Genomic DNA, 12,673 nt, shown 5'->3' with positions numbered 1-12,673 from the left:
GATACGTGCTGATGAATGACTGTTAAACAATTCAAATTCTTATTGCAGCCAATTTACAGAAGAAACAGAAACTTGGAGAAGCACAGCAACATATCAAGATGACCTTAGAGCTTAGTGTAGTCCTAGGCTTGAAGTCCTAGGGCTTAGGGGACACATCTGTGTTCTGTCCTAACTTGATCTCCCCTCCCCCACCACCACATACACATCTGCCTTTATTGTAAACAGCAGTTCGGACACTTGTAGCAATGGTAAAAAAAATTAATTTACAAAATCAGGGGCTTGGTAAAGCTGCCTGGTGGGTACCCTTGGGGACTCATACACAGATGCCAACCCAGAGCAGGAGGAAGAGGATGCCAAAGCCCATAAAGAGTGACGCCAACAAGGAGATGAGGAGCTCTTTGTAAATGTCACATGTGTACTTGGTGGAGGTGACCTTGTAAATGAAGAACCAGCCGGTGAAGAAGATGCCAATGGCCAGAAGTACCACAGTCAGGTGTGGGAAGACAGCCGGGTTGACCGGGCTTGTGTACCTACTCATGGCCTCGAGCTCCATTTTGCCCCACACACGATAAACTCCCACCCTGATCTTTGACTTCTAATGTGTCACAGTATTCCTGGGGAGCACGAACAAACATCTCTTTGCTCCAGATAGGCAACCAAAGATAGACCAAAATATGCATACCACCAAGTCCAACTTGGTGAACCATGAGTTCTAGTGGGGTTACTTATAGAATCACGGGTGAAGGGTTGGCTATAGAGGCAGAAATGAGTCAAAGGACAGCTGCATCCCAAGAGCCTGCCCCATTATGGGTGACAGCTCACAAAAGCAGAAAACCGGGCTGGAGAGATGGCTCAGAGGTTAAGAGCACTGACTGCTCTTCCGGAGGTCCTGAGTTCAATTCCCAGCAACCACAAGGTGGCTCACAACCATCTGTAATGAGATCTGGTGCCCTCTTCTGGCCTGCAGGCATACATGGAGGCTGAACACTGTGTACATAATAAATAAATAAATCTTTTAAAAAAAGGCTGAAAACCAGGAGCACACTGCACAGCCTGCAGCCTAGCTCAATAGGCAGGAGAGTTTGTTCCAGGTAGCTCAATTGGTCTTAGCTACTGTCCAGCTTCTGGGCTGGTCTCTATTTCTTCCAAGTTGCTCAGTTGGTCTTTACTTCTTCTAGGCAGCTCTGCTTATCTGAGAGCATCTCCCAGCCACCATTACTGCTGATGTTCTCTTGGGGTGGGAGGGACCTACTGAATCTGGTCAGTTTCAGAGACATCCTAAACCTATGGAGTTGTTTACTTTTTGAACATAAGGGGCTTCCCTGATGAGATGTTCCATCTCGCCTTAGAACGTTCTGTCTCAACACAATTAATTTCCTATGAAATGGAAGGTTTTAATCTGGAAATTGCTATGTAACAGCTTTCTCAAAAGCTGCTGGGACTCGTGTTTTCCTGGCAGTTTCCCAAACAACCTAGAACATACAGGAGTGTACAAGATGACATTTGGTTGGGGCAGGAAGTACAGCACAGGGCCAGTCTTTTGTTCCCAAGGGAAATGCTGGCAAGACAAGATAGGCTTACTGTCTCCCACACTGCCTGTTTCCAGTCTTAAGGGATTAAAAACAACCTCCTTAAAGTGAACACCTGTTATCCATCCTCCTTTGCTACCTGATTCCCTGGATTGAGTCTCTGAGGGTTTCAATTATACACAGTTCTCAAAACCCAATTCCTACACCACCCTGCCACATCCCTCCAGGAGTCTCTCCTGATTTCATCCCCCAGGTTCTTTATGCTCTCCAAGCTCGTGTGAGTCCTTTGTCTCACAATGCTTTCACTTCCTTCCTCTGACTGGATTGAAATGACTGAGACCTCGGAGTCTCAGTCCCCTCTCCTGTAACACACAGATAACATTGGGAAGATAAAGTAAAAAAGAAACAATAGAAGACCGGGGGTGTAGCTCAGTGGTGTAGTGCTTACTGTGCGTGTGTGCGTGTGTGAGTGCATGGGTATGTGTGTGTAAGCATGTGTGTGTGAACATGGGTGAGTGTGTGCTTGTGTGTGTGTGTGTGTGTGTGTGTGTGTGTGTGTGAGAGAGAGAGAGAGAGAGAGAGAGAGAGAGAGAGAGAGAGAGAGAGAGAGAGGTGAAGGCAGGCCGAGGTGCAGTTGTGGAGACCAGAGGACATCTTTATTTATTTATTTATTTATTTTTTATGTATACAACATTCCTTCCATGTATGTTTGTATGCCAGAAGAGGGCACCAAATCTCATTATAGATGGTTGTGAGCCACCATATGGTTGCTGGGAATTGAACTCAGGACCTCTGGAAGAGCAGTCAGTGCTCTTAACCTCTGAGCCATCTCTCCAGCCCCAGAGGACATCTTTGTGGAGTCATTTATCTTATTCCACCTTTACACATATTCCTGGGATCAAACTTGGCTGTCAGGCTCGTGTAGTAAGTACCTTTACCTGCTGAATTTCACCAGCTCTGAGTATAACACAGTCACATGCCAATACACACACACACACACACACACACACACACACATGCACACACAACACATTCATTCACAGAGACTGGTTTCAAAGTTTACTATGCAGTCAAAAATTAGTTTGAATTACTTATCCTCCTACCTATATCTCCTGAGTGTTAGGATTAGGGTCAGGCACCACCATCCTTGGTGCTGAGTGACTTGGTACCCTAATTGTCATGAACCATGTGCTAGTTTACGTATGAATGGCCCCCCATAGAGTCATATATTCATGCTTAGTCACCAGGGAGTGGCACTATTTGAAAGGATTAGAAGATTTAGGGGGAGTGGCCTTACTGGAGTAGGTGTGGCCTTGTTGAAGGAAGGGTGTCACAGGTTGGGGAGTAGACTTTTAGTTTTCAAAAGCCCATGCCAGGTTTAAGCTCTCTCTGTCTCTCTCTCTCTCTCTCTCTCTCTCTCTCTCTCTCTCTCTGTCTCTCTGTCTCTCTCTCTCTCTGAGAGAGGCCACAGATGTGGATTAATTCCACCTTGACTAAAGGTCAGAGAGTTCAGGCCTATTCTTGCTCCTTCAAGGTTCTATGACAAGAGGTTTCACCCAAGGTGTTGCTACTAACAGGATGTCTTGACCTAGGGTGTGGTTACTTGGCATTTTGGGTATTAAGAAGACAAAAGAAGTGTTTTGCCTTCTTCTCCCCTTTTGGATTGGGGTTTATAAAGCCTATGAGAAATAGATGTGAGGGGAATCTCATTATTTCCTGGATGCTCTCCCAACTCTATCAGTTGTCTCTTGGCTATTTCTTCCTTAATCCTCACGCTTCCCTCCTAATGCAGACAAATAAACTGGGCAGTACCCAAAAATGGCACCCAACGTGAGGCCCGACAAAGGGCGCCTCATATGTGGAGCTTGGATATGGGAGGTAATGTGATGGACACCTCAGATGAATAAGACACCGGTGTTGAAGTAAAGATGAGCGCTTGGATAGATAACAAATGTGGAAGTGTGGGGAGTGTTTATTGGGAGTAAAAAAAATTGTAAATAAAATTTGTAGATATGGAGAAAGGAAATAGTATTCAGCTGTCTGTAAATTTACTTGGGTATATTTTTTTTTTGTTTTTTTTTTTTTTTTGTTTTTCGAGACAGGGTTTCTCTGTGGCTTTGGAGCCTGTCCTGGAACTAGCTCTTGTAGACCAGGCTGGCCTCAAACTCACAGAGATCCGCCTGCCTCTGCCTCCCGAGTGCTGGGATTAAAGGCTTGCGCCACCACCGCCCGGCTTTGGGTATATTTTGAAAGCAGGAGAACTGGGGTAGAGCAGCAACAAGTGCAGAAATTTTCTGAGTTTGTAGATATTTAAACTTTCTGTTTCCTCCCCACACTGGTGGGGCAGCTGCCCCTGTATTGAAACTGCTCTAGGACGCAGAGAAGTGAAGATGCCGTCTGCGCATGCTCTTGATCCGCTTGAGCTGTGGGTGCTGTAGTCCCAGCATTGCCACTACTGAGCAAGCAAAGGGAGTGAGCAAGAAAGCCAGCGGAGAGCAGGGTGTGTGACCTGGCAAGGGCTGCAGGCAGAAGCCTCCAGGAACTGCCCCCACAACCGGGGCCTCCCAGTCCCTGGCACGGGCAGGGCAGCTCTAGCTCTGCCCTAGCCAGACAACAGCAGGGCACAGCCTCAGCGAGCTGCCCCCACCCAGCCAGAAGTCTGAAAATGCCAATGCTGCCTGTCAGCTAATGGGAGCTTTGCAGCTTAGATTAGAAAAGAAGACTTGCAAACTTTGAATGATTTTCAGAAATTATTGGGAGATATTCAATGGTTGAGACCTATTTAAAATGGCTTATAGGGGGCTGGAGAGATGGCTCAGAGGTTAAGAGCATTGCCTGCTCTTCCAAAGGTCCTGAGTTCGATTCCCAGCAACCACATGGTGGCTCACAACCATCTCTAATGGGGTCTGATGCCCTCTTCTGGCGTGCAGGCATACACACAGAATATTGTATACATAATAAATAAATAAATATTTTTTTAAAAAAAAATAAAATAAAAAAAAAATAAAATGGCTTATAGGAGATCTTGAGCCCCTCAGTGAGATTCTTAAAGGGAATAGTGATCCGAGTTCCCCTAGACATCTTACAGATGCTGCTAGACAGGTACTGGATCAGTGGAATATACAATACAGAATCAGCAGGAACATTATATTAATTATAATCAACCTTCAGAAGCATATGTTTTGCCTACAGAACTTACCCCTATAGCAGTATTATAGCAAAACAGTCCTCCATTATGTCTACATCTTCCCGTTTTGACAATTAAGGTATTAAACACTTGTTTTGAAGCAGTACTTAGTACAGAAATACCGGATGAAATCTAGGCGATATTTTGGTAGAAAAGCTAATGTGATCAATGATCAATGTTCCTTATACTAAGCAACAGGCTGAGTGATTATTTTAAATAATGATTCTTGGGCAATTGCATTTGCTCAATTTTTTTAGCCAAATTGATAATCATTTTCCAGCTGATCAATTGCTGGAATTTGCATCAGTACATATCTTTATTTTTCCTAAAATTGTGATGAAAGATCCCTTAAAAGATGCTATGTTGGACTGGAGAGATGGCTCAGAGGTTAAGAGCACTGGCTGCTCTTCCAGAGGCCCTGAGTTCAATCTCCAGCAACCACATGGTGGCTCTTGTAATAAGATCTGGTGCCCTCTTCTGCCTGTAGGCATACAGGCAGGCAGAACATTGCATACATAATACATAAATAAATTTTTAAAATTTAAATGCTATGTTAACCTTTACAGATGGTTCTTCAAATGGAAGAGCAGCATATATTATTGATGACAAAGAATATGTAGTGCAAACAGACCCAGACTCAGCTCAAATAGTTGAACTGTGAGTTGTTGTTATGGTATTCCAGCTTGATGACTTGAATAACTCTAAAAATATAATGACTGTCCACTGTATTGGAACTAGTAATTGTGAAGTTAAAATAATGCTCCAGCAAATTCAAGGTGCCATTTCTCAGAGAAAATTACCAAGCTTTGTGGGTCATATTAGTGCATATTCAAATCTCCCTGGTCCTTTGGCTGAAGGCAATGCTTTAGCTGATAAACTTAACTCAATTGATTTCCTTATCTTAACTTGAGCTTGCTCAGTGATCACATGCTTTACATAATCAAAATAGGAAAAGTTTAAGAAAACAATTTGGTTTAATAAGAGAAATTGCTCATCAGATTATTAAGTACTGTGCTATATGCCCATAATATTTACCTGCGCCTCATCTTGGAGTAGATCCTCAAGGTCTGTTTTCTAATCATTTATGGCAAGTGGATGTTACTCATATTGCAGAATTTGACAAATTAATTGATATGCATGTGGCAATCAATACATATTCAGGTTTCTTAATGGTCACTGCACCAACTGGAGAAGCTACTAAGCATATGATAACTCAGTGCTTAAAGTATTTTTCATATATGGGAATTCCTGAAATTATAAAAATGGGTAATGGATCAGGGGATATATAGTAGAGCAATTTTGTTTCTAATGGAATATTGAACATAAAACAGGAATTCCTTATAATCCTCAAGGACAAGGAACTGTACAGTATGCCCGTGGCTCCTTGAAAACACAACTTCAAAAGAAAAAAGGGGGGGAGTATGCCCTCAGTAGTCACATAATGCTTTAAATCATGCCTTCTTTATTCTAAATTTCTTGAATATGGATACCCATGAGCAATCTGCCGTGGATAGATTCTGGCATGATGGCACCAGGACGACCTTTGCTAAAGCAAAATGGAAAGACCCTGCACTGGATTATGGAAAGGACCTGACCTTGTTTTAATATGGGGTCGAGGGCATGTCTGTGTTTTTCACAGGAAGAGAATGAAGCTCGGTGGTTTCCTGAAAGTTTGGTGCAGTGTGTGAAACAGAAGAGTGCCAGCCCTGATGATGTCATGGGTGCCAAGGTCCACCTCCTAGGAGAGTTGCAATGAAACTGCTGAACCTGTGTTCCTGACCCTCCAATGCCATCATTCTGCAGTCTGAAAAGGAAAGGAGGTTATGGGAATGGTTGGTGATACCCAACTTCCTGATAGACCTGTTGCACAGAATTCTAGACCTCTGTGAATCCTATTTGCTTTGGAGCTGGCCCAGAAATGCTGACTGAATGTCTGGCCGTGTATCTACAAAATATCGCAGGATGCAGACATTAACTTTGACAGTATGGTGTTCAATCTGCTGTTGAAATAGAGAATGTGGAGAACTGAGACCTCAGAAATTTCTCCTCTTGGGGAAAAGGACTTGTTAAAGCAATAGAACACTGTTATGAAGGCAATGTGTGCCTAAAGCCCCTTTAGTATTTGAGGAGGAGTAGTGTAAATGTTTTTGCTGCTACTCAGGGACTGGAACAGTCCAAATATATTTTTGGAAGTTTGGTAGCAGTAATGCAATTGAACTATAGGAGAGGAAAAAGACTCATAGCTTACCTATCCCAGAAACTTTTTCTTGTTTTTTGATTACAACGAAGTTATGAGAATTGTAACTTGACAAATTGTGTGTTTATTGATAATTTTTATACCAGAATTATGGTATTGACCTGTTAATGTTTGCAACTACTTCGGTTCACTATAAAAATGTTACTGATTATAAAAAGGTTAGAGTTTATCTGAGAAAATTTGACATGATGCCAATGAGTCCTTAGATTTGATATATTTGATTAGACAAATTTGGATTTTGATGCAGCTAAAACTATTAAAGACATACTAGACCAACTTAAAAAGGCCATTCTATCTTGGTCATCCTTTATTCTTTTATTAGGAGATATTTTGGCCATAGGTGCATGTGTATCACAAAGCATCACCTGCTTGCCTACAATTATCTAATTACTTGTGAACTCTCTCAATGGAAAGTTGGATCAGAGGTGCATGGCCTCTAGTTTTGCACTCTCCCTTAACCCTTTATGAACAGAGATTGATAGTCAATGGCAGGTAAGATCTTTTTCCCTCCAAGCAATCTAAGACAGAGTGTGCATGATGGAATGTATGGATGGATGACAGGTGAATCTGGAAGGTGGGAGAAGACAACCTAAGACAGGCACGGTTGTCTGTCCTGTAGCAGAAGCTGAGGCTTTGATGAATAAATGAAAAAGGGTTGAATCTGTGGGAGCTCGTAGATGTGTTTTCATTCCACCTTGACTAGAGGTAAGAGAGTTCAGGCCTATTCTTGCTCCTTCAATTTCTATGACAGGAGGTTTGACCCAAGGTGTGGCTACTAACAAGATGTCTTGACCTAGGGTGTGGTTACTTTGTGTTTTGGGTATTACGAAGATAATTACTTTGTTTGTTACTTGTATCATGGTAAAGAAGTCTTTTGCCTTCTTTCCCCCTTTTGGATTGGGGTTTATAAAGCCTATGAGAAATAGATGTGAGGGGAATCTCATTATTTCCTGGATGCCCTCCTAACTCTATCAGTTGTCTCTTGGCTATTTCTTCCTTAATCCTCATGCTTCCCTCAAAACATGAATGAATAAGCCAGTAGGGACCTGACCCGCCCCCCTCTCTGCCTCACTGCCTCTGGATCAAGATGTAGCTCTCAGCTATGGCTCCAGTATTTGTTTACATATTGGCTTGCTCCTGGCCGTGATGACAATGAACTAAACCTCTGAAACTATAAGAAAACCCCAATCAAATGTGTCCTTTTATAGGAGTTGCCTTGATCATGGTGTCTCTTCACAGCAATAAAATGGTGACTAAGAGAGTCTGCATACACACACACACACACACACACACACACACACACACACACACATCTCTTTCCCAAGAATATATTTAGCAATCTGGGAGCCCACCTGCCTCTACCTGAATGAACATTCCTCTCCAAACAAAGCGATTGGGTTACTCCAATTTACAGCTCCCTAGTAACCCTTACTACTTTGTTGTGTGTGTATGTGTTTCCAAACACATTAGAAGGGAAACAGACCAATTCAACCTAAACTGGTTTTGAATGCATTCACAATAAGGCAAACTGTCTCCTCAAATTTGGGGCTGATCTCCTATCTACCATCTTAACCCTGTACATAATTAGGCATGTATATGATTCAAATCAGATGCATCATGAGACAGGACTGAATAAAGTCATATAATTTAAACCTATCCATCAAAATGAAAAACTGCCTGCATTCTTTCTCTCACAAACCAACCTGCTCTGTTCATTGATCCACAAAAGCAAGCCTTGAGCAGTCCTCTCACACAAAACCCATTGCTGTCTTGAAGAGAGCTTTGCTTCTGAAAAAAAAAAATATCAGCTGGGTGTGGTGGCACACACTTTTTCTTTTCTTTTCTTTCTTTTTTTTTTTTGAGACAGGGTTTCCTCTGTGGCTTTGGAGCCTGTCCTGAAACTAGCTCTTGTAGATCAACTGGCCTCGAACTCACAGAGATCTGGTTGCCTCTGCCTCCCAAGTGCTGGGCTTAAAGGTGTGCATCACCACTGCCTGGCTGGCACATGTCTTCGATTCCAGTACTTGGGAGGCAAAGGCAGGTGGATCTCTGTGAGTCTGAGCCCAGCCTGGTCTAGAGAGCTAGCTCCAGGACAACCAAAGTTGTTACATTGAGAAACCTGTCTCAAAATAAAAGATCCTTGCCACTTTGCCATTTTTTGTGTGCTACTTCAGGTCTTTGAACAATATACCAAGTACCCAGAAGCCCAAAGCCTAGATGTAATGATCTGTTCTGTCTCTTTAAGAGACAAGCCATGCCCATTCTCCCCCATCTGCTGAGGCAGGAAGATCTTCCTTCCTGCTTGCTGCTGGTCTCTCTTCCTCTTCCGTCTCCCTCGTGGAGAGGCACCCTCTCTCTCTCTCTCTCTCTCTCTCTCTCTCTCTCTCTCTCTCTCTCTCTCTCTCTCTCTCTCTCTCTCTCTCTCTGTGTCTCTCTCTGTGTCTCTCTCTTTCTCTGCTCTTCTCCCCTTCTTCTTTTCCACTCCATAATCCACTAAATAAATATCCAACCTTACTCTGCATGGTGTGCCTATCCATGTCTGCCATGTGTCTCCGTGCCCGAGACCAGCTGCCTTTGCTTCAGAGATCTGTGGCATGGTCACGTGTGCTGTCCCTGCCTGGGACTGGCTGCTCTCAGGACCCACTGCCCCATGCCTGCCACCACATGGCCTGCTGCCTGTTACTGCTTGGGGACCTGCAGCATTTCTGTCACTGCAGCTACTTGGGGATCCGCAGCATTTTAATTAGTCTATTACACTAGAGGCCACCAGTAACACTTGATAAGCCATCCAGAGGCAACAGAATAAATTTCCTTCTGCTTCACAGATGCAAATTTCACTCTCTTGTCTTTTTTCCTGGCCCATGATGTTAGGTAATACAGAGGCAAAGGCAAATGGGACAAGACATGTCAGGGTCCAGTTCCAAGAGAACAGAAGTGGCCGTTCTGCCAGGATGGAGAAGACAGTGAAGGTTAGGAAGAAGGTTACAAGGTGTCTTCCTTGCTGGACTTGGGACAAACAACTAACCAAACACATTCAATGCTCTAAGTGAAATGTAACAAAGTAGATCCTGGACCTGTGTTGTTTCTACTTTCTAAGAAAGAACAAGACTTAGTTGCCATTTGGAATTTTAAGGTATTTTTTCCTCCCTCTTCCCCCACCCCTGCCCCTCTCTTCTCATTTTTTCTTTGGTCTGGGTTACAGATTATCATAGTCTTATAGGAGCTGACCAAACAAAGCCCTGAGGACTCTTTCATCTGGAGAGATGGTCCTGCTACGTCCTCTTATTCTTGAAATTTAAAAACTGCAATTAGGCCAGAGATAGGGTCTGTGGGTAGAGTGCTTGCCTAGCATGCAGGGAGCCCTGAGTTCAGCCAAACCAGCTGGGATGGAACACCTGTAATCCTAGCACTCGGGAGGTGGAGGCTAGAGAATCAGAAGTTCAAGGTCATTCTCAAGATCAACCTGCGCTACAGGAGCTAAAGAATGGCTTTTAGATTTCACTGAGTAATTACCGTGCTTGTATGCACCAGTAAGTAAGCAACTGAAAAGATAAAGAACCAGGCAGTGGTGGCACACTGCTTTAGTCCCAGCACTCAGGAGGCAGAGGCAGGCAGATCTCTGAGTTTGAGGCTAGCCTGGTCTAGAGAGTGAGTTCCAGGACAGCCAGGGCTACGCAGAGAAACCTGTCCTAAAACCAAAAACAAAACCAAATGAAACAAGAAAAAAGGAAAGGAAAGGGAAGGGAAGGGAAGGGAAGGGAAGGGAAGGGAAGGGAAGGGAAGGGAAGGGAAGGAAGGAAGAGATCAGCAGATAAATCCACCCATCTGCTAAGTCACTGTACGGCCATCACAAGTGATTCCTACCCTTCTTTTGATGAATTGGCTTCTCACAACTTCTTCAGACATTTCATTGCTATATTCCAACGACATGGCTTCACCAGACTAGAACATTTCCTACATTCAAGGACATAATCTCTCTCTCTCTCTCTCTCTCTCTCTCTCTCTCTCTCTCTCTCTCTCTCTCTAACATAAACTGATACAATACAGAGACTCTCCTCTATATTGGATTGAGCATCTGAACTGTTATGGATTGTGCTTTTCCCATTTCCTACCCAGACTCCAGACTCCACAGAAGGAGGCTCTGTGTCACCACCATGCCGCTTCCTCGACTTACTTGACTGGGCATGTGGCCTGCCAGGGCTTCACGCTTATGAGTCATCTCTCATAATGTAGCCATGGCTACCATCTCTCCCTCAATTCTCAGTCAAGCAGGTAAACAGTTCATGCGCCAAAGCCTTTCACAAGGCGCTCATTGGAAGGAGGCCAGGTTCTCTAATTAGAGAGTGTCTAAAAGCCACCGTCTACACCCAAGGATACTCCACCTGGAAAGAGGACACAGATTATGGAGGGACTCTGTTCAAAGACAAAGTGGGACCAAAAAGAGACGTCACAATGTCTAAGGCTAAAGCTGGAGGCTTTCTAAGGGGGTTTTCCTTGGAGTCTTCAGCTTCATCCTACTCTTTGAGGATTCTCTTTTGGTGCAAGGTCGGTCCAATAGTTTTCCGTTTTATCCTTTCCTTTCCATTACAGGTCATTATGGAGAACTCCCCTTCCGTTCTCCTGGACTCCCCTCTCAAGTGTACGTTTAATCAATAACAAAAATTTGACCCAGACAGCCTTAGAAAACGGCACACCATATTTATCTCTGTGTTTACTTGTTTGTTTAATATACATGGTATTTTGCCTGTATATGTTTTGTGCAAAGGTGTCAGATCCCCTGGAATTGGAGTTACAGACAGTTGTGAGCTGCCCTGTGGTTGCTGGGAATTGAACCCAGATCCTCTGGATGAGCAGTCAGTGCTCTTAACAGGAGTGTGGAGAGAGAGTTTCTGTATTTGATAATTGTTTGTGTGGACTGTAAGATCCTTTAGGGTAGGAGAAAAATAGGCTGAGAAAAAAAGAATGCAGGACTTTAAATCAAAAGCGTCCATCTGTGTGGCTGAGGAGCTAGACACAGGATCTCCATGAGCGTGCTTAACTTCTCAGGTCCATCTTGAAGGTAATGAAGTTAATGGATATTTACCTCGCTGCTCTTTTCTGCCAGGTGCCTGCCTGGCACACCGTCTCGGTCGGAGTGGGAGGAGCGTGCAACACCAAGGTGTTGTTAAATGAGTATGAAATTGCACAGACTTCTATTGTTCTTTAGATCACCCGAAGGAAGTTTTATTTCTTATTTGTGTGTGTGTGTGTGTGTACATACACGTGCATGCCATAGCACACGAATGGAGGTCGGAGACAGCTTGAGAAAGTCGGCTTTCTCCTTCTCCTATATGGGTCCAAGGGACTGAACTGAAATCTGAAATTGGGCTAAAGGCTGCGGCAGTGAGGAGAGAAGAGGAAGTTTATAGTAATCAGATTTAGTAGAACACTAGGAGAAATCTTGGAGGACACACATAATTTGGCTCCTAATGCAGAGGATAGGGATGCTCTCATGAGGCTAACTTTGGATGCAAACCCAGGCCTTGTAACCTCCATCTCTGTTCTTTCAGTTTCAGACATCTCTGGACTGCCACGTCTAGTCGCTTAAAACTTCGGGCGGAGGCGGGGCCCTGCTGCTGCAGTACAGCAGCCTGGGCGGCAGAGGGCGCGCCGACACACGCTAGGGCCGCTCTGGCCCAGCCCTTCTCAGTGGCCGCGGAA

The 12,673-nt window shown here is 44.0% G+C and overlaps 1 protein-coding gene across 1 annotated transcript; it reads right to left on the bottom strand.

The window, feature by feature from the left end:
* Positions 1–313: 313 nt before the first annotated feature.
* LOC119811115 (transmembrane protein 258-like) lies at positions 314–553 on the bottom strand. The gene has a single exon (XM_038324688.1). The coding sequence runs from the start codon at positions 551–553 to the stop codon at positions 314–316; it is 240 nt and encodes a 79-aa protein (XP_038180616.1).
* Positions 554–12,673: the final 12,120 nt, after the last annotated feature.

This window comes from Arvicola amphibius, chromosome 4 (assembly GCF_903992535.2).
Source record: "Arvicola amphibius chromosome 4, mArvAmp1.2, whole genome shotgun sequence".
Classification (NCBI taxonomy): Eukaryota; Metazoa; Chordata; class Mammalia; order Rodentia; family Cricetidae; genus Arvicola; species Arvicola amphibius.
The sequence above is the reverse complement of the archived record's forward strand: the minus strand, read 5'-3'. Positions and strand labels throughout refer to the sequence as shown.

Bases quoted from the DNA above. Each gene is read 5' to 3' on its own strand.
- LOC119811115 (XM_038324688.1), bottom strand. From the start codon at position 553: ATGGAGCTCGAGGCCATGAGTAGGTACACAAGCCCGGTCAACCCGGCT.